At 36.0% G+C, this 23380-nt stretch overlaps 5 protein-coding genes across 7 annotated transcripts; 3 read left to right on the top strand and 2 right to left on the bottom strand.

The window, feature by feature from the left end:
• Window positions 1–26: 26 nt before the first annotated feature.
• Window positions 27–2888, bottom strand: LOC104718691 (phosphatidylserine decarboxylase proenzyme 1, mitochondrial). Of its 2 annotated transcripts, none has more exons than XR_015568588.1 (12): window positions 2505–2888; window positions 2306–2394; window positions 2150–2203; window positions 1989–2054; window positions 1845–1905; window positions 1638–1747; window positions 1311–1552; window positions 1124–1230; window positions 928–995; window positions 753–817; window positions 559–681; window positions 27–444 (listed from the first exon to the last, which is right to left on the bottom strand). XR_015568588.1 is itself a non-coding variant. In XM_010436482.3 (12 exons), the coding sequence occupies exons 1-12, from the start codon at window positions 2689–2691 to the stop codon at window positions 283–285; spliced, it is 1347 nt and encodes a 448-aa protein (XP_010434784.2). In that variant the 5' UTR covers window positions 2692–2888; the 3' UTR covers window positions 27–282. The 2 variants fall into 2 exon arrangements, 1 of the variants encoding a protein (XP_010434784.2); XM_010436482.3 differs by having other exon boundaries at window positions 753–830.
• A 34-nt stretch (window positions 2889–2922) lies between these two features.
• LOC104718689 (uncharacterized) lies at window positions 2923–4577 on the top strand. 2 transcript variants are annotated; one of them, XM_010436479.3, is made up of 4 exons: window positions 2923–3206; window positions 3443–3645; window positions 3925–4024; window positions 4101–4577. In XM_010436479.3, the coding sequence occupies exons 2-4, from the start codon at window positions 3472–3474 to the stop codon at window positions 4355–4357; spliced, it is 531 nt and encodes a 176-aa protein (XP_010434781.1). In that variant the 5' UTR covers window positions 2923–3206; window positions 3443–3471; the 3' UTR covers window positions 4358–4577. The 2 variants fall into 2 exon arrangements, with proteins under 2 accessions (XP_010434781.1, XP_087325495.1); XM_087469369.1 differs by having other exon boundaries at window positions 2940–3206; window positions 3449–3645.
• A 115-nt stretch (window positions 4578–4692) lies between these two features.
• Window positions 4693–6132, bottom strand: LOC104718688 (large ribosomal subunit protein eL15z). The gene is made up of 4 exons (XM_010436478.3): window positions 6022–6132; window positions 5696–5862; window positions 5161–5358; window positions 4693–5074 (listed from the first exon to the last, which is right to left on the bottom strand). Exons 1-4 carry the CDS (start codon window positions 6023–6025, stop codon window positions 4829–4831), a joined length of 615 nt encoding a protein of 204 aa, XP_010434780.1. The 5' UTR covers window positions 6026–6132; the 3' UTR covers window positions 4693–4828.
• A 2266-nt stretch (window positions 6133–8398) lies between these two features.
• Window positions 8399–9960, top strand: LOC104718687 (putative UPF0481 protein At3g02645). The gene is made up of 2 exons (XM_010436476.3): window positions 8399–9310; window positions 9420–9960. Exons 1-2 carry the CDS (start codon window positions 9097–9099, stop codon window positions 9512–9514), a joined length of 309 nt encoding a protein of 102 aa, XP_010434778.1. The 5' UTR covers window positions 8399–9096; the 3' UTR covers window positions 9515–9960.
• Window positions 9961–10007: 47 nt separating this feature from the next.
• LOC104718686 ((E)-beta-ocimene synthase, chloroplastic-like) lies at window positions 10008–15271 on the top strand. The gene is made up of 7 exons (XM_019230896.2): window positions 10008–10303; window positions 10534–10804; window positions 10963–11359; window positions 11457–11675; window positions 12176–12314; window positions 12394–12645; window positions 14878–15271. The coding sequence occupies exons 1-7, from the start codon at window positions 10076–10078 to the stop codon at window positions 15187–15189; spliced, it is 1818 nt and encodes a 605-aa protein (XP_019086441.1). The 5' UTR covers window positions 10008–10075; the 3' UTR covers window positions 15190–15271.
• Window positions 15272–23380: the final 8109 nt, after the last annotated feature.

Here is a 23380-nt window from a genome sequence, read left to right as displayed (position 1 = left end):
TTGATTTTCTGTTTCTCTGTGGTAAATGAAATGTTAATGACATGCTTAAATAACCAATTTGTTCATAGTTTCAGAACACTACAAAACAGTAGATCTGGTTGTCCGACTACGGCAATTTACAAAAGCTGTTCATTAGTAGCCTCAAAGTAGAGAGGAGCATAAACACTTTTTGGAATTGATTTATAATTTGATCAGATCGTGATTGTGCATAATATGCAAAACCTAAAAGAACAAAAAAACCAACAGTGTGTGGTATGTTGTTAGTGCATAACGTTACTCTAGTCATTCTGCTTTCCACCTTCCCAATGCTTGTCCAACGCGGACTCTGTCTCCTTGTTTGACACAGAATCTGTAATCTGAAGAACTGCTTGAATCCTCAGGTGAGTTTGCAGTCGGTGCTTGGAAAACAAGCACCACGGTCGATCCCATGTTGAATACACCAACCTGCATCGATCCATACATGAAACCATTTGCCAGTGTGAAATTGTGAACAAAAGAAACTTGTTCGTTTCTTTAATTGGAATTTTAGTCGTTCTCTTTTGGACCCTAGTCTCTTACCTCTTTCCCTTTCTCGAGCTTTAAGCCATGACCTTCTGGATCATACACTCGCTCCTCTGGTGGCTCTGTAGGAAACAGCTTCTTCTTTGGCTTGTTTGTTCTTAGATCAGGTTCAATGAAAAGCTATCAAAGCACACGTCAGCAAGTTCCTTAATGTCTAGGGCTTAAGGTTTTTCAAACTTCATCAGACCTACCTCAATGGATCCAATGTTGGTCGCACCAACGGCAGCAAGTGCCATAAAGCCTTCTTTCCATTTCCCTTCAAGCACAACCTGTTAGTTAGATTAACAGCTGATTATCAATGTCTGGAGCAAAAAAATGGGCAGGACATATTTGGTTATGACAGCTACAATGAATCACAAAAATTACCCTTTCATTTTCGACATAGAGATTCCTTATCGTTCTTGTAGCACGCTCGTTCACGGGAAACAACCGGCCTGAAAAAAGGGTTTCGAGAGATACAAATAGTTACAAAAGGCTAATTACGCATAGGTTCCGAAAATAGTTGCAAAAGCGCAACCACACAGGCTGTATACTTAAATGAGAGGACAGAGAGTAACCAAACCTGCAAAGTGTCGACGAACCATTACATTCCAGTCAACCGGAGAGTGTATTCGATGATAGTCCCCTGGTTTTAGGTATATTACACAATAATAGAGCCCCTTCATTGGACTGCAACCAAGACTTGATGAAATAAGTTGCGGTTTTTCTAATAATAGTAAAGAGATGTTTAAGGTTGACTTCTCACTAACCTAGCTGAGATGTTCTCCCGTAGCTTCGGAGATGCCAAAGAGACTCTCAACCAAGAATTGTCGCTCTTATCTCCAACAGCTTCTTCCTCGGACTCATTCTTACCTTCAGGTTCCATGGGAAGCAGAGAGTTGTTTCCTAGAAGAGCCGGAACAGAGTAAGAATGTCCTTTGACTTGCTCGATCATCCCTCTATTTCCTTTTAGCTCCCCAAACCTTAGAACGGTGCCATCCACAGGACTAACCTGATATCCTCGAAATATTAGAGAGCAAACTACGAAAAATAGTCTGCATAAAAAAAAAAGTTACAATGTTATTGTTACCGGTTACCAGACAACAAGGATCGGGGTCGATAGGCCTGCAACCTTCTTTCAAGCTACGAACAAAAAAATCCTGTAGCGAAACATATTCTTCAAGAGGCCGAGCTGCTTCTTCAAGATCTGAAACACACAGATAGATCAGCTTTTTTTTTCTCTATCTGCATAACTCGAGAGTTCAAACCAACAGCAGATGTATACAAGAGGAAAACGATCATACTTGAATGGAAAGCTCGAGCCCAGGCTTTATAAGCATGAGGACGCATCCAGACCGGAATTTCCTGAGAGGAAAAAAGACCTAACAATTGATAACCATGTTCATTTAATAGTTACTACAAAAAGTGCTTCAACAAAAAGAACTCACCAGACTCATAAAGGAGCCCCAAGCTCTTGAGATTGATCGCAGAGGTAGAATTCCAAGAAACGAGGCCTAGACAATCACAATCCCACGAATGAACATATCAAGATTCGAGAACTTACGGACGTTGAACTTGAAGAGAACACGAAACAAAAAAAGAGTTTTACCTTAACATCTTGGTGGAACTCAAGTTCTATTCCTTTTTCCCGTTTCTCTTCGATCTGTTCATCAACCAGTAGAAAACAATGCTAAGAAGATGTACCAAAATCTACGGAAAGAACCTTAACAATGTCTACCTAACAAATTGAGAGTCAATACATTACCTTCTTGTCTTCATAGAGCCGTCTAGCATGAAGAGCTCCAAGCATAAGAATAGTAGCCATTGTTGCGCCGGGCACCAGAAAAGCATTGCCTACATTGGAGAATGCAAACAATGGAGAAGCAAATTAAACGATTCTCGATTGTAATCTCAGGAAAATATAACTACGTACAGGAGCTTCATAGCATATCTGTAAGAATTACCTTTGGAATCTCCGGTTCCGCCTCCACCGCTGCTGCTGCCTCCGAGAGGAGTGGCGCGAGCGCCGAAGTTATTTGAACGGATATTGTTGAGGAAAGAGCTGAAGGTTCGGCGATGAGTATGGTGGAAGCGGCGGAGATGAGTATAGCGAGCCAACAGATAGACATTATGAGTAAATCGAGGTCTCATGGCGGTTATTTCCGGTGGCCCTTTTGCTCTGACTCTGAGAGGGGTTTTTAGGGTTCCTGCTGTTTGACTATGTTGGTTGGTTGAGAGTCAAACAGTTTTCAACGACTACTAAAACGACTTCGTTTTGCTCGTCTTGCTAAAACAAAAACATTTTATTCTTATTGGGCCTTTTGATAGCCCACACTTTTGAGCACAAACGAAGAAATTCGAAAATTGATTCAATTCACCCGAAGAACATTGGTGTTGAAGATGTTATCCATGTTGGAATCACCGCGAGAGGTCCGATACATTGAATTCCGACGTTATTAACCAAAACATCGATCTGACCATACTCTGCTCCGATGGAACTTTGATCTCCTCCACACACACACACAAAAAAAAAAAACTTGGGATCTTTCTCCAAATCGATCATCGTCCTCTGCGATCGACTCGTCGCCATCACTCGAAATTTAAAAGCTTCTTCGAGTATTTCTTGCTCTTATTACACGACGAATCGTTGTTTTCGCAGCTTTCAGGTTTGCCTCAAATCTCAAATGTTAGATCGGAATTATTTAAGATTTCGTCTATACACACATTAGCTCCAAACTATCACATAATTTGGTTTTAATTTGAGCTTATTGTTTTGATTGTATTGTAGCATCTTCGCCTAATTTTGGTAGATTCGGAATTGGGAATTTTTTTTTTTTGATAATTTGCGGTGACGTATAAAACCCCTTCATTTTTTTTGAATTAAAATCCCCTTCATTGCCAGAGACAGAAACGAGTGTGTGTAAAAAAAGTATGGAAGATAGAGAGAATGCAAAGAAGAGACTAGTGTTTGTGACTGTAGGAACAACAAGTTTCGATGCTCTTGTGAAAGCAGTCGTGACTCAACATGTTCAAGACGAGTTGCTCAAGAGAGGATGCACTCATCTTCTCATTCAGATGGGTCGTGGTACCTTTTTCCCAACTAAGGTTTCTTATTTCATCTTCTCCACTCGCTTTTTTACTTGATTGGTCTGTGATTATGATAATTGGATTTGGAGAATACTGAGTAACCAACTAACCATCGACACAAATTCGTAGACAAATCCAGAGCTATCCCTCCTTTCAATCTGTTACGCTTAATACCCCACCATGAATCTCAAATTAACAACATTGTAGCAAAAAAAAAGAGTTACAATACTCATGTATCTTTGATCTTTCCTTGCTTGTGTTGCTCTTATGTGTTTTGTTTTATCATTACTGATTCAGTGTGATGGAGCGGATGGATCATTAGTTGTGGATTACTTCACATTTTCCTCAAGTATCGCAGATCATATTCGATCTGCATCTCTTGTTATTAGTCACGCTGGTTAGTATAGTTGACAACTTTTAACATAAGACTGATTTCGAAACACTAGAATGTCAACTAACTCTCAATGATGCAGGATCCGGAAGCATATTTGAGACACTAAAGCTAGGGAAACCATTGATTGTGGTAGTGAACGAAGATCTTATGGACAATCATCAATGTGAATTAGCTGAAGCACTCGAAGAGAGGAAGCACTTGTACTACACTCGTCCTCACACTCTTCATCAAACCTTGACGAAAATGGAGTTGGAGTCTCTGGTTCCATATACTCCAGGGGACGGAACCCCTGTTGCCCGCATCATCGACAGGTTCCTCGGATTCCCTGATGATTGAGCTGACATATGCAAAACATGTGTTTTGTTTTCAGGTTCAACTGAATAGATGGTCAATGTAACCGGTGTCATAGATTCATTTTTATGAGCGCAGAGCTTTTACTATTGTTTAAATGGATAATCAGTTTTTGTTCAATTGGTATGTAATGATGTATCTTATTGTATCATACTGAACCTACAATTTTTAGCTTCGAATAAAGAGTTTAATATATTGGACAAAAGTAAAGTAGAATGAATACTCTACCAATTGTGAATGGGATTGGCATTGCAAAGCTATTAAGATAGATAAATCTCAAAACTGGAAATAGATCAACAAAAACGTATGCAAATATAAAATTTAGGTTTAAAGCATACTTAGAAAGCAATTGTATAGTCTCCAAAATTTGCAAAAACAAGTCATCCTGCGAGAGATAAAAGTGCAACAACATGGAACCTAGAAGATGATAACAGTAACAATAAAAGCAAAAGGCAATCAACGGTAACGACGAAGGACGAGAGAGTTGTTCTTCTTCCATGTAGCTCTGCGAGATGGACGGTTCTTGTGGTTGTTGTGACCCTTTCCACGAAGACCTCTGTTCTTCTTTCCCTCGGAAGTAAGTCCTCTGAGCTCACGGTGCTTGTGAACTGGGTTGCAGATCCAGTTAATCCTCGGGTCATTACGGACAGCATTGTGTGCCGGGTCAACCAAGATGATCTCGTAGTACTTGTAAGTCGAATCCTATTGAAAACAATTGGTATGTTAACATCTGTATACCAGGAATCACAAAATTAAAGAGTACTGAATTAAGGTAGTAGTAACTGTACCTCGTTGAGCCAGTAAGAGTTGACAACTCTGAGACCACCCAGTTTCCTGCCAGCACGCTCCTCAGCAACAGAACGCTTGCTACGCTGGAACTTGAGTTGTGTCACTCCCTGGTTTGTAGGCTTACCATACACAATACCCTTGGGCACTGGCCTCTTGCGTCCACCACGTCTCACACGGACACGGTACACAACAAAGCCCTAAACATAAATGAACAACCAAACTAGATTAGTAACAGATTGTAAAGCCAACGCTAGAAGAATATTATTATAATTTTCTAAAAGACGAAATGGCGTGTTTCAAGAAACCACATAACGACTAAACGAGCAATGCATCTAAATCTCTACTAACAAGGTAAAATAACATCAGAATGAACCAACATAGGCTAGATCGTACACAGATATCAACAAAAACATTTCACTAGCTACACTTAAAGATCTCATTTCTACCAAAATCAATCATCGGACCGTCATTATATAACAAATAAATCAGTAAAAACTAGAACGAAGACGAAGAATTAGGGTACAATGGAGTTACCTGCTTGGCCTTGTAACCCAGACGACGAGCCTTATCAGGACGAGTAGGCCTGACGAGACGAACAATCGAAGGTTGCTGTCTGTACTCCCAGCACCTCACCCTCTGGAGAAACCTCATCACATCGGACTGTTTCTTCCTCCAAAGCTCCGATACATACTTGTACGCACCTAAGGTTCACCACAAATCCATCAAATCATTAAGCTAAGAAGTAGTTTGCAATAACAGATCCGTAACACATAGATCATTTGAACAACAAAAGAGACGCTACATCGATCTAAGAAACGAGGATAACGGATCTAGACCAAGGATGGAGAAGATCGATTTACCCATTTTCGAAGTTTCGCAGAGCCGCACAACACTGGCGCAGTGAAGGGGTTTGTTCCTGATTTAAAGTAAAGGATTAGGGTTTTATCTCCACTGGAGCTTTATATTATATGAAATTGGGCTACTTTTTATTAAAAATATAAATAGCCCATAAGCGTCTACCATCGTTGGGCTTTGAAATTCGGATTAAGCCCATTATTCCCAGTCCCAGCTTTCCCTTTTACATACCCCTTGAATAGAAAATGATATTAGGAAATTAACCCCAATCCATAATTTAAGAGTTTATTAACGTCATTTCTTTGTTTTTGTTAATTTTTTTTTTAAAACGTAGTATCTAGAGAAGTAAGAAAACAAATTAAAAAAATAAAGCAAATATTCAATCAGGTGATTTGCGGATTTTAACCGAAATCAAATAACCAATTTGTTTTATTGAATTAACATAAATCGTGGTGTGTTGGCTACTATTGAGCGTCTAGTCGCCGTCTAAGCCAATTTATTGAACATTGGGGGTCTACACAATTGAAAAATGATGGCTTGTAGCCCTGAGACCTATTATCCGGTATCCGGTCTCCGATTCGGGATCCGCTCATATTCGCTCCAAAAAACCGGATATCCGGTACAGGCGGATCTGGATTCGGATATTAATTTTACAAATCCGAGCGGATCTGGAGTCTGCATGTTGGACATATTTTAATTGGACTTATGTTTGTTTTAATTGAACATATTTTAATTGGGCAAACATATTTTAAAGTATAACAATTTATTAGAGCCCATAAGCCCAACAATTTTCACTTCATCGTGAATGGCAAAGAAACACAATTATCCCGACATTGTTTTTAGGTTACGCCGCTGTCTCAAAAAAAAAACAAGGTCACGCTATTGTTGTTGTCTGGTTGCTTGTGGCTGCGATTGTGAGAAAGAGAATAGAGAGGGATCGAAACTCAAGGCTTGATTCTTCTACTACATATCCTACTGGTGTATCAAACATAAATCTTATGTACCCCTAGAATCGTTTATTTTTATAAAACAGGTGAATTCATGATACTCAAACAAGTGATATTCATGATACACCGGATCCGGATATCCGGTATTTCGGAGTCGGAGTCGGAGAGTAGAATTACGGATTCGACGGATTCGGATACGGATGCGGAAACCTTCAATTTGGCCGGATATCCGGCTCCGTCTCAGGGCTAATGGCTTGTATACAAAAAGGTGAAATAGAGAATGATGATGGCTTGTATACAAAAGGTGAAAAAAAAAAAAGGTGATGATGAATAACATGAAGAGGTTAACAACTAAATAATTTTACTCATAGATAGGTATCTATATGCTTATATTAGAGAAAAATTTTCAAACATACATATTAATGTGATACACACTTAATAATGACATAGTTTATGATCTTATTATAGTTTAGTGTATACACGCGCCTAACCCGAGAACAAAAAAACTATCAAAGATATAATAATGTCTCATGTTAAGAATAATCTCCTTAAGGCATGATGGAATGGAGAGTTTTTCCTAAGATAAAACTTCTGTCATTTTCGTATTGATCTCGTTGGATGCTTATAACACATGCTCCTTGTGTACAACGAAATTTGACAAACCTAAGACGTAAATTACGTAACAACTAACAACTATACCACACAAGTGCACAATGTTTTAGACTTATTCTAGTGGAAAATGCAAAACTCCTCTATTATTGTTCTTCATGGGCGCACGTATAAGGATCACTTTAATTATTGTTCGCAACTTGTAGGGGTACATAAGTTTTTTTTATTTTTTTCTTGTTTTTATCTTGTTAAATAGAAGTTGCACTTGATGTAAAAACAGTAAATTTGGTTTCAATAAATTTGACACTCAATTCCAAAAAAATGGAAAACTTGGAACACTTTCTTATATTTGTCGCGGAGAATCAAATAAATACAAAACCATCTAGTTCATAGGTTTATAAAGAAAACAATTTAATAATCATATCCTATTTCCAAATCGTTTTTTTCGTTGGTATATTCATGAAGTAATTTGGTCCATTGAATATCAATCTTCTCAAATCTGATATCCGCCATAGTAATTGTAGTGGTCAATCCAACTCTCATTTGGTATATGTGATGCTTTCAGCTATTATCACTGGTTAATGTAGTTAAACTTCGTTTTCTTAATTATATATCATTTTTATGACCTAACTTTCAATGTAATATCAAACAAAATTGGTATGAGCTTACGCCATTGGTTTTTTACGTGTTTCAATTTATAACATATATTAATATATGTGTGTTTCCCATTTGATTATACTTTTTTTTTGGGGGTCAGATGTATGCTTTTATTGATGAATAGACGTTTTAATATTGTTAAATACGAATTAGAGATAAATCATTTTTTTTTCAAATCTGTTACATCATCATTACAAATATTTGATATAATCTTAGGGAAAAATGCTAAAAAAAAATTCGAAGTTATTTTTATTTGAACGTTTAATACCCAATAGTTTTAGATTGGAATAAAAATACATTAAATAATAAAAACGTGTCATTTAAAACCCAAAATAATAAATGTTGTTATTTTCATACCCACGATTTTTTAACAAAATCAAAATTCCTATTTTACTCTCGTTATCTAATTAATTATTAACTTTTAATATAAAAATTCTCGGTTTTCTGTTAACCATGTCAAACCATAAGTTAACCCGGTTATCCCTCTTCTTCCTCCTCTCTAATCGTAGTTGCTCCGGATCATACCCAAAAACCATGATTGATTCGAAAACCCACCACCGGAATTGATTGAAGAGACGCCGTCTTTGATCAGATTGATCGGTGAAGATGATGAGATTTTAAAGGCTCAGTTTAATGAGTGTAATCATATCTTAGATTTTTTTTTGTATCAGATGATCGTTCCGAGAATCAAAGAAGAACTCGAGGAAGAAGAAGACGAAGAAAACAGAGTAAACGACAATGGAGGAAACAGAGCAATCAGGTTTCTGAGAGAGATTAAGCATCAATTCAAAAGGTTTTTTGCGTCTCAAACTGCAGATCTAATCTTGAGATTCCGGTGGAGAATCATATGCAAATCTTCCTGGCTTAATGGCTCTGAAACTTTCAGCTGATTATCTCTTCACAAGACAAGAACACGAGGCAGCAACAACAACAACATCGGTTTCAGATCCGGATATCGAAAAGCCTCCTCTTGTAGAAGAGCTTGCAATCCCATCAGTCTCAGATCTCCACAAAGCCGGAGTTAGATTCAAAGCAACAACGAACGGTAACGTTTCAACAGTTTCATTCGATTCAAACTCGGGTCAGTTTCACCTCGCTGTAATAAACCTAGACACATCAACACAGAAACATTTCTTAGAAACCTCGTCGCTTACGAAGCTTCTTGCGTTTATGTTTATGGTTCTTGGCAGATTCTTGTGTTTTTGGCTGCGGTTTTGTTGATGGCGATGTCGGCGTTGAAATCTTCGTAGAAGAAAGCAGATTTGTGAGAGATGGAGAGAGATGAGACCGATGGTTTGATGATGTATGGGTGAAAGTACTCAGCTTGGTCGCCGTTTTTGAGAGTGAAGTTTTGGAAGAAGGAGTTCGTAGGGAGAGGAGATGAGAGGAGATCAGGAAGAGAGAAACAAATTGTTTCTTGGGGCGGTGGAGATGAATAAGAGGAGGAGCGACAACAATTAGAGAGAGGAGAAAGAAGAAGATAGATAACCGGGTTAACTTCTGGTTTGATATGGTTAATAGTAAACCAAAAATTTTTATATTAATAATTAATTAGATAACCAGGGTAAAATAGGAATTTTGATTTTGTTAAAAAATCGTGGGTATGAAAATAACAATACTTATTATTTTGGGTTTTAAATGACACATTTTTATTATTTGATGTATTTTTATTCCAATCCAAAACCATTGGATATTAAACGTCCAAATAAAAATAACTTCGGGTTTTTTTTAGCATTTTTCCCTATAATCTTATTATGAAAATATGAAACTAAGTGCATGCAGACTGTATAAATGTACATCCAGTGTAGTGCTTTGAGAGAGGGAACAAAATAAACCACAAAAGTGTATGTGTTCCATTTTCTTAAGTCCGTTACAAATGGCTGCTCAAAATATCTCCTTCATTTCAGCTTTTGTTTGCAACAGTCATCATCAAAACACTCAGCATTTCCCTTGCAACGCAGTCTCCAAAACGACATCGCCTCATGCTGTCAGTACAGTCTGCCGCCGTTCCGCCAATTATCAGCCGCCTCTTTGGGATCATCAATATCTCCTCTCCCTCCAGAGTATATATGTGGTACATACAAACAAACATATATATCATACTAATACTATACGTTTACAATTTATTTGTTTTATGCTATAATAATAATAATAAATAATTTATAAGTTTATTTTTGTCTCCTAAAAATTGGCGTTATAAGTTTAATTAGTGCTTAATAAGTAGAACTTTTTTTTGTTTTGTTTAAACATGACCTGCATAGTATCATAATAACTATACCCCTCTCTCTCTCTCTTTATATATAGAAACAAGTTGAAACCACGGAGAAAGCTAAATTATTGAAAGAAGAGGTGAGGAAGAAACTAGGTGAAATTGATCAAGGTTCTGTTGAGCAGCTAGAAATGATTGATTCTCTGCAACGACTCGGAATCTCGCATCACTATAAACACGAAATCCATGATATTTTGAAAAACATTCATGACCAACGCGGCAAAATTGAGAGGGAATCACAAGATCTTCATGCTACATCTCTTGAATTTTTTCTCCTAAGGCAACATGGTTTTGATGTCTCGCAAGGTTTTTTTTTACATATAACACTATTATATTATAACAACTTCTAGTTTAACAATCGTGTGACTAATCAAGTAATCTTTTCAAATAAGTAACTAGAAGGAGTTAAATAGTTCAGATTCTTTCGTTATAAAAATAATAAGTATTCAGATTTCAAATTGCAGATGATTTTGACGTTTTCAAAAGTGAGATCGGGGTATTCAGAAGAACTCTAAGCAGCGATATCAAAGGTTTACTCTCTCTATACGAAGCTTCTTATTTTTCAACTGATTCGGATTTTAAACTCAAGGAGAATAGACTTTATGCAAGTGAGCGATTAAGTGAATTTGTCGCGGAAAGTAGCAAAACTATTCGCAGAGAAGATGAAGCTTATATGTTAGAGATGGTTGAAAGAGCACTAGAAACACCGTACCACTGGAGCATACGAAGATTAGAAGCAAGATGGTACATACATGTTTACGTAAACAAGCATGATATGAATCCTCTATTCCTAGAGTTTGCAGCACTTGATTTCAACATGTTACAAGCTAATCATCAAGAAGAACTTAAACTAATTTCTAGGTAACTATATATGAATTATATTTATACATGTGTTGTGTCTCTTAAACTGGATTCTATATGTTTATAATTAGCTGATTGTCACAATTATTTAATGTAGTTGGTGGAACAGCACAGGATTTACGAAACAACTTGATTTCGTGAGAGATCGAATCACAGAGAGTTATTTTTGGAGCATTGGAATTTTTTACGAGCCAGAGTTTAAATACCACCGCAAGATACTCACCAAAATATTTATGTTAATTGTGATTATGGATGATATCTACGATGTCTATGGTACAGTAGAGGAGCTCGAAATTTTCACAAATGTGGTCGAAAAGTAAGTATATACAGTATCTATAATTGATACCATTCAGAATTATTTTTGAATTATTTAATTATAAAAAATACAAAAATATGTTTATAACACAACTATTATGGGATCATTTTAATAATAACTAACTGTTGTCTCCTACTTTATATGTAGGAAATTAAAAACGATTATATTACATCAAAGATATATATATATATATATAATATTTAACATATATAGAGTTTTTGAAATAGATATTGTTTTTGTTATTATTTTTTTATATATGGAATAAATATTGGGTGCCTCTAATTAAATTGTGCTTCAATAAAAAAAAAAAATTGTGCTTCAAATATTCATGACAGAAATTTAAATAAATAGTTAGATGTTTAAAAACTTTCTTAAAATGATGTAGGGTAAAAATATCATATTCTGAATTGTGTTTCACATGATGCTATATATTTTTGGTCAACCGCCATGATATGATATCAATTATAGTCCATATAATATATATACATACTCTTTTTCAGATGGGATGTGAACCATGTTGAAAGACTTCCCAGATACTTGAAAGTGTGTTTTCTTTTTCTATTCAATGAGGTCAACCAAATCGGATACGATGTTCTCAGAGACAAAGGACTTAACGTCATTCCTTACCTCAAACAAGTTGTAAGTTTTTCTATAAACCATTTGGTAAATAGAAAATGTTGTTACAGAGTTTTTTTTTTTCTTTTTTTCTTTTTCGTAGTGGGCGGATCTATTTAAAACATTCCTAACGGAAGCGAAGTGGTACAAAACTGGACACAAACCAAGTTTCGAAGAATACATGCAAAACGGTGTGATATCGAGTTCTGTCCCAGCGATACTGCTCCACCTTTATTTCGTCCTCTCTGACCACATATCTGACCAAACCCTAACCGATGTTTCCAAAAACCACCACTCTGTTGTCCGGAGCTGCGCCACCATTCTCCGTCTTGCTAATGATCTCGCCACCTCAAAGGTACACTTGAATAGTTAATTAGTTGCGCGTAAATTTGGTATATATCCATCTAACTTATAATTACCATAGATAAATATTGATTCTTCCAGCCCAAAAATTTTCAACAGATCCAAAAATGATTGATGGTGATTTGACGAATTATATTGTACTATATAATTTGTTTTTTTATTGAACAATACTACTATATAATTTGTTTATGTTTTCACATTCTAGAAAAAGTGATTCTCTTGTAAATTGTACCATTTACAACATATACATTTTAAAAAAATGGGTTTGCTATATAATAATAATACACATCTATATATAATAGCAAACCCACTTTTTCGTGTCAATTTTAATCCAACGGATGGTATTAGTTCTACTTTTCCATCTAACGGTTTAAAATTATTAAGGACTCCAACAGTTGCAAATTATTAGTCGTGTCTTTTCATCGCACCCCCATCTTTCAAAAATCACACCTCTTAATTTTTGCATCTTTTTGTTGTACCTCCATGTTTCAAAAATCACATCCATTAATTTTTACACCATTTATGTCACACCTCTATGTCTTACACCTATTTGTTTTATCTCCATGTTTCACATCTATTAATTTTTATACCTTTTTATTTTACACGTCAATGTCTTACACCTTTTTGTTTATTATATATATAAATTAATTATTAATGACTCCAACAGTTGCAAATTATAAATCGTGTCTTTTCATCGCACCCCCATCTTTCAAAAATCACACCTCTTAATTTTGCATCTCTTTGTTGTACCTGTATGTTTCAAAAATCACATCCATTAATTTTTACACCTTTTTATTTCACACCTCTATGTCTTACACCTTTTTGTTTATTATTATATATAAACTTTTCTAGACTACATAAACAAATTTTGAAAAATTGTTTTCTGAGTATTTTCAAAACTTACAAGTTAATAAATAAAATCTAAATAATTGTTTTATTGAAGTGTTTTTTTAACTAACAAGCATCAATCTCTAATTCAAGGTAATTTTATATTTTCGTTGTAAATGACTTGTTAGTGTTTCTTCACCAAACCTGTTAATTTTGTTTTAGTTAGATTATTATTACTGTTAGATACGGTAGAACAAAATATGAGTATTATTTTCTTTCAATTTATTAATCAATATGATTCATTCATCTTCGTTAAAGTTTGGATTATTTTATTTATTGATTCCTTTATCTAAATTTTGTTTGGTGTCGTTTTCCATCTAGGCATACATCGATCATCTCTTCCAAGTATTAATCTAAGTAATTGACTGTGATTTCTATTTTTTCATAGATTTATATATTATATATTTATATATTGCAGCAAACTCACTTTTAGAGATCAATTTTAAAATAACGGATGAGATTGTTTTTATTATCTCCTCTAACTGTTTAGATTTGTTAATAATCTTAAAAGTTGCAATATTTTGATCCAACAATTGTGTTTTTTCGTTGTGCTCCCAACATTCACTGTTCAAATTTGTTAGTTTTTGCATATTTTCTCGTGCGGTAACGCACATGCCGACATCTTAGTTTTAATAACAGAAACTCAGTAATTTACAATAATTAGTTTTTAATATTTCGTGAGTTTGGATTGTCATAAAGCTTTGGGAGATTACATGAAGAACAAAAAATATATATATATATATATATTAATATATAAATCACTGGGAATCCCCATTAGTCCCCATTATATTTATTATTAAAGATAATGAAGATTCTTAGGCCATCTCCAGTGGTGTTTTGTAGAGGGTTGCTCTTGATTAAAAAAATTAAAAAAATATGAAAAATGTATAACTGAGAAAAGAGAAACTAAAGAAACGTTTCTTCTTAAAGTACTTTAAGAACTGACCGAGTAACATTGCTCTTATTTTCTCTCTTTCTTATTAGGTAACTCATCTTTTATTAATAAAATATTAAATATTTAATTTTAAGCAATTTGAATGAGTTGCTCATAGGTAAAAATGGTCTTACCAATTGAGTTTCAACTAATTTTTTACAAAATATTGAAAATATTTAACTCCCAAGACACGTTGTAATTTCTAATATTGCTAAAATGAGAAGAAAAAAATTCTGTAACTTCATAATTTACCATTAAACATCATTAGGTTTTAACTTTTAAGACTAATTTGCTGACAGACAAATAAAAACAACACTAAGTACGTACTGAAATAGTTTCATGAACTCCGAAAATATATATATATATATACAGTATATAGCACTAAAGTTTAATTATTCACAGGAAGAGATGGCAAGAGGAGATTCACCAAAGTCAGTCCAATGTTACATTTACGAGACAGGAGCCAGCGAGGAAGAGGCCCGTGGACACATGCAAAGTATGATCAGTGACTCTTGGGACGTCATTAACTCCGATTTCAAAAGGGCACACACATCTTCACTTCCTAGTGGTTTCGTGGCAGCCGCCGCAAATCTTAACCGAGTGGTACAGTGTATCTACCAGCACGGTGATGGCCACGGCAGCCCTGAAAAGACCAAGATCGTTGATTATATCCGCTCCCTATTCTTCAACCCCGTTCCTTTTGTAGGACTGTAATTTTAATTACCGTATTATAGATAATTCATTAAAACAAAATGTTTGGTATAATTAATAATTGAACAAACCCTTATTCTTTAGAGTTACTTTTCTCCTTAGGGTATTTTTTTTGGTTTTGGAATCAGCTCTCTAAATCCAACTAGAGCTTGAATCATTTTGAGACGCGAGTTAAAAGTTAAGTTGTTAACAATTAAATTCATCTATCTGACAAATAGATGTACTTGCATATTTAAGGTCTCCTAAACGACTATGGAGTCCGCATAAATCAAGTTCTACGTTACAAGTAAAAGGAAATCAAGTTATACATACTAAAATCGTTTGATGTTATTTCAAGTTAATATATAGAAGACAAAAAACAAAATTAGTTGTTTGACTGAATTTCATTTAATATTAAATTTCTCATGGCAAACTTTCATTTTTTTTGTTTATAAGTCAATTATACTTTAACTCCTGATACATTTACGAAAGCATGATTTAAATAATTTCCCTGCATGATTTATAATATTAGTCTTTTTGTGCCGCCTTTTAACCTTAAGAGTAGATGCCCACTTCTTAGTATTCAAAAAACATTCTTAGATAAGACGGCTCTAAAGTTATTCTGTGTCGTTTTTAAACTCAAGATCCCATTTCACTTCTTTGTTTCTTTTGCCTATTTGGAATCTATCTCGTAAAGGAATCGCCTGACACTGATCACAAGATCTAAGTTGGAGTTATAACATCGCAGTAACTTATAAAATCCTATGAGCTAAAAACTCCGGTGAAACTACGTAAACACAAATCATTTACACTCGAGCTCCTGATATTATGACATATGAACGACAGAGAAGTGAGAGGAGCATGAAGGTCCCATGAGATAACAACGTAAAGCTATATTATATACAATTGTACTGTCTTTACTTGGACTGTTGGACATCGGCGTGACGTCTTTGCTCACATGTGATTGTTCATTTCCACCTCTATTGTTAGTGGTCCAACAAGATTTCCCTCTCAGTTGTCATTCAAGACAGAGATATTAGATATATATATATATATATATATATATATATATATATAATCACATGTCGACCGAGTCGATAGTAATTAATCTTTGGGGTTTTTATTAAGATTTTTTTCCGAACCAAGAGACAAGGTTGCATCGAACTCTTCTTATGTATTGATCCGGATATTAAAATAACCAATAAAAATACTCAATTCGGTTCACTATTTGCCATGCAATTACCATGAACCACACTGATGACTGATCTATCACAAACTTGCTATCAAAAGAAATCAGTAAGATATATATTTTTCTTCTTTTTTACTCTATTTGAAATAACATTATAATATAGTTTTTGAAGAGAAACTCTCTCAACTAGCAACTATAATTTCTTATTAATTTTCAGTTTGTGAGCAAAATACTCTTATCTATGTGATCTTCCCTTAAAACTGAAATTTAACTCTTTAATTAAGTTATTTTAAATTTCGATGTGGCAATGTTTGGTTCCTAGGCTATCAAGAATAAAATTAAGAAGAAAAGTAGTTAGAGAGACGTGTTGGTGTCGAGATCATAAATACTGTATGTGTTTTAGCCATGAGTGATTTGGGCCCTGTTCTTTTAACTGTCGCGTGATTCATATCAGCGACTGATTATTTTTTTTTTTTATATGTTTTTTTGTAATTATGGGTATTCTAAGGGGTATAACTATAATTTAGCAAACTCTCAACAAATATTTCTGTTTTTACGGTGAAGATGAAGATACAGTTTACATATATGAGAATGACAATTTGTTTTTTTTAATCTAGCGACTGTCGCTATGAAAAATGAAATAATGAGATGGTGCTAGATATACAGATTTGTATGACAAATCTGTATGTGCAATGCTTAACAGAGAGATGAAAGGATAGTGAAGATACGACACAAGAGATTTGTTAACGGGGTTCGGATAACCTACATCTCCAGGACCAAGTTCAGAATCATTCACTAGAACTAGAACGCAAAAGTCACATTTGCCAATGGTATCTAGCACACACTTGTACCTACCACTCTAATCTACATGAACTAAAGGAACCACCACTCTTTGTCTTTTCCGACGAGTGTGAACCTCTACAAAAACCACCAGCAGATTCTCTATCTTACTGGTGGGATAACACCACACACAACATGTGTGCTTCTCACAATTTTAGGTCTAGGGTGCGTCAGCTTCTCTGTTGCACTACACAACCATTAAACATGTCTGCTCTGTTTCCACCTCTGTTGTACTTCAGGTTTACTCAACTGCTATATATCTTTGCTCTGTTATAGTTGCTCATTTCTTTCTGCTCTGATGTGCTTTCAGGTTCCTCAGCTGATTAAGAATATCTTGGCTGAGTTCTCACTTCTTGGATCTTTACAATAAGACTCCAAGGTTCAGCATGTCACTTCATTCCATGTGACTTCACATTGAGCTGTCTTGGCTGTGGTAGATTCTTTGATTCTCTATCTGAGGAATCATTGCGTCTGTGTCTGTAGCTGGTTACACATGCTCCAACTTGTTCAGTGCTTCTGTGTCTGAACATGAGTTCGTATCAGACTTGTTCACTGCAACGTTCGCTGAATCTGTGTCTGTACTCTTAGTGTATCAGGTTTACCCATTGCTTCTTGATCATCTCTCTTGAGTCTTATAACCAGTAACAACAACAATATATCTTCAATCTCTCCTTTTGTTACTGAGTTATAGAACTCAAGCTTTCTTTATTCTTGCACTTGATGATCTTCAAGCTTTCATGTTGTAATTGAGACTTTGGCATCTTCATTACCTTGAGAGGATTCTATCATCGTGATCTTCTCTTATCTATTTTACAAGTTTCTCCTTTACGCCTTGTTGTCAGTCTCACAATTATGTCAACACAATGTATCTTCAATCTCTCGCTTGTTGACTGAGTTGTAGGACTAACAAACGTTGATGATCTGCAACCTCCACATATCATGTTCTTGTTTCTTTTGGCACATCTGTTTCAAACAACTTCAATCTCGGTCAACACACAAATCAATCTCTCCCTTGTTGACTGAGTTGAAGGACTCTAGCTCTCCCTTAATCATAACCCATCAAGTTCCTGATTTTGATCTGATCACTTCTTCAGTGAATATCAAACGCCTCCAAGTGTTGCCTGCAACCACGACATAGCATAGCAACAACAACAACTAGCATATGGGAGTAAATCAAAGAGTCTCCCTTTATAGCTCAGTTTGATATTCCACTTCATACAATGAAACCAACTCATCATCATCAAACCTTGGATTTTGAATGTAACACCATCTTTTGCATTTATCAAACACCTTCAAGTTGGGACAGCAGCAATGACACAAGCATAGCAGCTCCAACAACTAGCAAATGGGAGTAAGTACAAGAACTCTCCCTTTTTAGCGCAGTTTGAAACTCAAGCAATCAATGGCACTAACTCATCCTGCAAGGCAACCATAAAAACTCCCCCTGCTTGAGTGCATAACTAAGGTAAAAAGTAACTTATCAAGAGCATAGTCCAATAAGAAACTCATTAAGCAAATATTGATCCTCCTCTTGCTTTGATGTTAAGAGTCTGCTCAGACTTGCCTGAACACTGCAGAAAATTCACATATACCAAAATCATAAAACCAGAACACGACATCAGCCATCAAACCATTGACAATGATCACTTGGTTACAATGACACATATGAGAGTAACTCAGAACCAGTTAACCCATCTTCAGAAATGTACCGCTGTCGCCAATAGGAACAGGATCAAAGCCTGCCGAACGCACAGAACAACTAATTTCTGAAGACAAAAACACAAACCAGTACTGAGCCGAGAACACTTCCTCGAGAACACGATTGTCAAACATCTTAAAACCCTCTTTGAACCTCATGAATCTTAACTTGATCAGAACCTCTTAGCACTAGCAATCATTGTGCTTCATTTCGAAGTTCAGCCTTTGAACAATATAAACTAACATGATCATCAAACTTAATACCTTTGTAGTCGCAGCGGAAACTTAGACATATATTCTCACGAAGAATTAATGATTTGTTAAACGTAGCACTGACTGAATAGCCCCAACTTCTATAGACTTGCTTGCTCAAGTATCCTTGATTTAAGTCTGTTTCCATTTTTCAGATATAGCCTTCAGAATGCCCTCCTTAAAATTCAGAAACCGTTCTGACTAAGCCAAACTAGAGATTCGTATATTGTACTTCATGAGGTAGACATGTACCTTCCATCAATCAATTACAATACATACCACAACCATGATTTCCTTGAGACTCCACCTTGAGACAACATTTACATAACGTCTCTTGATCCCAACATTGAACCAGTGAATAAGATAGACGAATGCAGCTTTTGAATCAGTTGTTGTTTCAGTATTTGGAACATCCTTCTTCAGCACACAAAAGAAGAACCTCATAAACAATTCTCAGATTTAAAAACTAGAGCAGCAACAATTTCTTGAAATTCAAAAGCGATGTCCCAACTTTCACTGACAAGACACTTCAGCTTCCTGAGTTACAACATAATCGGTTTTAATCAACTCTGAGTATTCTACCTCAGGTTGATCCCGAACAACATCTCCTTGCAGATGTCACTTACGCTAACCTTGCAGAACTGAACCGGAGTTACACAATTCTGAGTATTCTACCTCAGATTGATCCCGACCATCTTATACTACTAGTGAAAGTGAATCCTTTTCTTAAACTTTAATAATCGAGCGCTCTTACTCTTCTCTTCTAACACCCAGAGGTCTTCTTGAATATTCTGCAACAACTAACTTGTAAACAATCCCAACCAATACCAGACACAACTGAGAACAAAATCAATATCAACTGATAAGAGCTTCAAGGTCATTCCTCACTAAAACCTCCAAGAACCATAAAAATTTTCAACAGAAACAGATAGGTTTCACATCTCCATAGTAGCACTTCTCTCGTGACACTAACTCCCAGCAGAGATTAATTCCTTGTAAACATATTCCATCACGCAGAAGATTTTACTTACAATGACATACCTTTGAGGTAGTGACATAGAGGTGAATGTCTGCCTTGAACACTTCAGACTTTGGAGCAAGATATTCACCTTCAGATCAAATGACTTTCCACACTTCTTCACAATCAACTTCGTCTTACTCATTGATGGATCTTAATAATTTGATTGTGATTACCAGACCTAGAAACATTAAGAACTTCTGTTTCTTTTTCCAACCATGAGATCTTAAACCGAGCTTCTTCTCCTGCCTTGATGTAGAGCCTGTCTTGATGCAGAGCATAGACGAATTAACAAGACAGCCCAGAAAATTCCAAAATGATGTGGGATGATCAAAGACAGCAATATGAAACTACAGGAGAAAGCGGATCACAATTTGGGTTTGTGGATTGAAAGTTAAGACCAAATTTCCAAAGCATATCCAAAATGCTAAAACCCTGCGAACAACTAACTTTGGGAACAGTTTCCCATCAAATGACACAGAATTAGAAGGATAACTTTATATCATTGGAGAGATCCTGCTTTCAAGATTCCAAAATATCTTTCAATGCTAAAATCCGAGGTCTATAGCCATGTCAAACGCAAATGCAAAGTCAGACAGAAAACAGCTTCATGAACCTGCAACTCCATCAAACTCATAACTTCTTCATATCTTCTTCTTTTATCACTATGAGTTAGTTTTTCTCCCCCATGTTGATTATATGTTTCAACCAAGATCTGTTTCATAGGAAACACACAATCAACACAACACATACCTTGTCTCTTTGTAGACTTCAAAGACCTTGATATATCTTTCATAAAAACTTGTTAACCATCCTTGATACACGACATCGACGAAGCAGCAATTCAACCCAGAAAATTCTGCAACTTAGTAGCAAGATCAACATCAGAGATAGGGAGCCATAGGTGAAAGCAGATCATGGTTTGGGTTTACGGTTTGGAAGTTATGACTAAATCCCCAAAACATAACCAGAAAGATAACTCTGCAAACAGCCAACTTCAAAAGCAGATTCCAATAATATCACACAGAACCATAAAGGGATCTTTATGACCTTGAGAATATCTCATTTCCAATTTTTCATAACATATGCCAGCACTAGAAGCCAAGATTCTGTAGTCAAAGGAAATTGTAGAAGAAGAACACATACCAGCGACACAACAATTTCTTTGATGTATGAAATTATAACAGGACTACATATTTCCGTATCTGAAAAATCTTTCATTTGATCTTTTCTCAAAAGCTAGCAACATTTTAAGACCCATAATCCAAATGATTATCCTTTGATGATACTTCCCTTTCTTGTGATCTCAACTAATCAATATGACCTCAAGTCTTCTTCTTTAGCTAGAAGCATCTTTGATAGGCTGAGACAAACCTCTGCAACACAACTAATGCAATTCAGCCCCTCCCTGATCACTTGTTCACCATACTGTTTCTATCTCCATCAGATCGCAATACTCCACGTGCTTCCTCAAGCATACATAAAGGTTCAAACTGAACCCAAACATGTGGTTGACGTCGAACTCTATAGTCACCTGCAGCTTTGACCTATCTTCAACATTTTCTGTAATGGGCTTAAATATAATAGCACACTAGGCCTTTGCACAGTTACCATAAATCCAACATATCACAAAACCACACAAGATCAATTCTTCATCTTTCTTAAGACGCATCAGTGACAACCTTCAATATTAGTGAGGATCAAACTCCATTCCTCACACAAGCTCTTCTTCACTTCCATAGAACCCAAATTCAGAGATCATAATTCTTTGCCGAGAATCACTTCCTTTCTTTTCAAACTGGAGAAAATAACCAGGGGTGTTATTAACTCTTTCTCTAAAGTCCCAACACAAGTAACACTTGTGATTGCAAAGAACCAATCAAACAACCATTGAATCCTCAGCGGCGGAGAGATGAACGTCTTCTTCTCTTACTCAAAATCTGATGTAAACCACAACACTTCGTCACTCTCTTTACTGTTAGAGACACAGGACAAGGACTCACCCCAGATTTGGATTATCAACTATGAGCATCTGGTGACATCTTCTTAGCCTCCAACTCTCTTTATAATTTCAAAAATGATGTAGTTCCACCTCAAATCCACGATATATACTTCATACTGTTACCATAATCTCCAGTGAATTTTATGAAATATTCAAGGAAAAATTCACAACGGCTCACAGCTTGTCCGGCGTCGGAACATAAACTTCAAAAGCAGTGATGAAGGCAATCGCAAAACTTGAACACTAATCTTCCAAACCAAATCCAGAAACTTTAAGAGAAAATACCTGGAGCAGAAGATTCTCGTTGACTTGTTGATTTGCTTTAAAACCCGATCCACACGTGGCAAGAACCCTCACATGCCCAACACCTTAAAGCAACTCCTTGTGGTCTTTTATTGGGCCTAATTTACGAATTTAGATGAAGGCCGACTAATAACACAAAATACCATGTAAGAAAACCTTTCTCCTTTCTTCGACTACAATTTCTCACGACATGAGAACCAAGACATCTTGAAGACGACACTGAAAATCCCGATGAAACTGTACAAACAAAATTCGGCGAGTTTGAAAACAGATCCGCCGTCATCATCTTTCTCTCTTTCTCTTTGTTCTTAATTTTCACCAACCTCGAGAGAACCCATCACTTGATTTTCTTCAAATAAGATCATAGCTCTTCTTCCTCATCTAGACACATCTCAGGATCTAACCTGTTAGAGACAGTATAATCTCAAATCGGTTTCCTGCTCTGATACCAATTGAAATAATGAGATGCGTGCTAGATCTACAGACTTGTATGACAAATCTGTATGTGCGATGTTTAACAGAGAGATGAAATGATATTGAAGATACGACACAAGAGATTTGTTAACGAGGTTCGGATAACCTACATCCCCGGGACCAAGTCCAGAATCATTCACTAGAATTAGAACGCAAAAGTCACATTTGCCAATGGTATCTAGCACACACTTGTGCCTACCACTCTAATCTACATGAACTAAAGGAACCACCACTCTTTGTCTTTTCCGACGAGTGTGAACCTCTACAAAAACCACCAGCAGATTCTCTATCTTACTGGTGGGATAACACCACACACAACATGTGTGCTTCTCTCAATTTTAGGTCTAGGGTGCGCCAGCTTCTCCTTGTTACCACCTCTTCCTTTTATACCTCTTAGAGTTCTTCACAAACCCTAGGTTTCACAAGCTTCTTCCTCTTG

Source organism: Camelina sativa, chromosome 10, assembly GCF_030686135.1.
Source record: "Camelina sativa cultivar CO46 ecotype springtype chromosome 10, ASM3068613v1".
Classification (NCBI taxonomy): Eukaryota; Viridiplantae; Streptophyta; class Magnoliopsida; order Brassicales; family Brassicaceae; genus Camelina; species Camelina sativa.
This window is presented reverse-complemented; position numbering and strand designations above follow the sequence as displayed.

Excerpts from the sequence above, each read along its gene's own strand:
- LOC104718691 (XM_010436482.3), bottom strand. The coding sequence starts at position 2,691 with ATGAGACCTCGATTTACTCATAATGTCTATCTGTTGGCTCGCTATACT. Across the intron at positions 1,553-1,637 it reads ACCCCGATCCTTGTTGTCTG|GTTAGTCCTGTGGATGGCAC; the intron begins GTAACCGGTAAC and ends CGAGGATATCAG. Across the intron at positions 1,231-1,310 it reads CGGGAGAACATCTCAGCTAG|TCCAATGAAGGGGCTCTATT; the intron begins GTTAGTGAGAAG and ends TCTTGGTTGCAG.
- LOC104718689 (XM_010436479.3), top strand. The coding sequence starts at position 3,472 with ATGGAAGATAGAGAGAATGCAAAGAAGAGACTAGTGTTTGTGACTGTA. Across the intron at positions 3,646-3,924 it reads GTACCTTTTTCCCAACTAAG|TGTGATGGAGCGGATGGATC; the intron begins GTTTCTTATTTC and ends TTACTGATTCAG. Across the intron at positions 4,025-4,100 it reads TCTTGTTATTAGTCACGCTG|GATCCGGAAGCATATTTGAG; the intron begins GTTAGTATAGTT and ends TCAATGATGCAG.
- LOC104718688 (XM_010436478.3), bottom strand. Across the intron at positions 5,359-5,695 it reads TGGGTTACAAGGCCAAGCAG|GGCTTTGTTGTGTACCGTGT; the intron begins GTAACTCCATTG and ends ATTTATGTTTAG. Across the intron at positions 5,075-5,160 it reads ACTCTTACTGGCTCAACGAG|GATTCGACTTACAAGTACTA; the intron begins GTACAGTTACTA and ends TGTTTTCAATAG.
- LOC104718687 (XM_010436476.3), top strand. The coding sequence starts at position 9,097 with ATGGCTCTGAAACTTTCAGCTGATTATCTCTTCACAAGACAAGAACAC. Across the intron at positions 9,311-9,419 it reads TTCATTCGATTCAAACTCGG|ATTCTTGTGTTTTTGGCTGC; the intron begins GTCAGTTTCACC and ends GGTTCTTGGCAG.
- LOC104718686 (XM_019230896.2), top strand. The coding sequence starts at position 10,076 with ATGTGTTCCATTTTCTTAAGTCCGTTACAAATGGCTGCTCAAAATATC. Across the intron at positions 10,304-10,533 it reads CCCTCCAGAGTATATATGTG|AAACAAGTTGAAACCACGGA; the intron begins GTACATACAAAC and ends CTTTATATATAG. Across the intron at positions 12,315-12,393 it reads TTCCTTACCTCAAACAAGTT|TGGGCGGATCTATTTAAAAC; the intron begins GTAAGTTTTTCT and ends TCTTTTTCGTAG.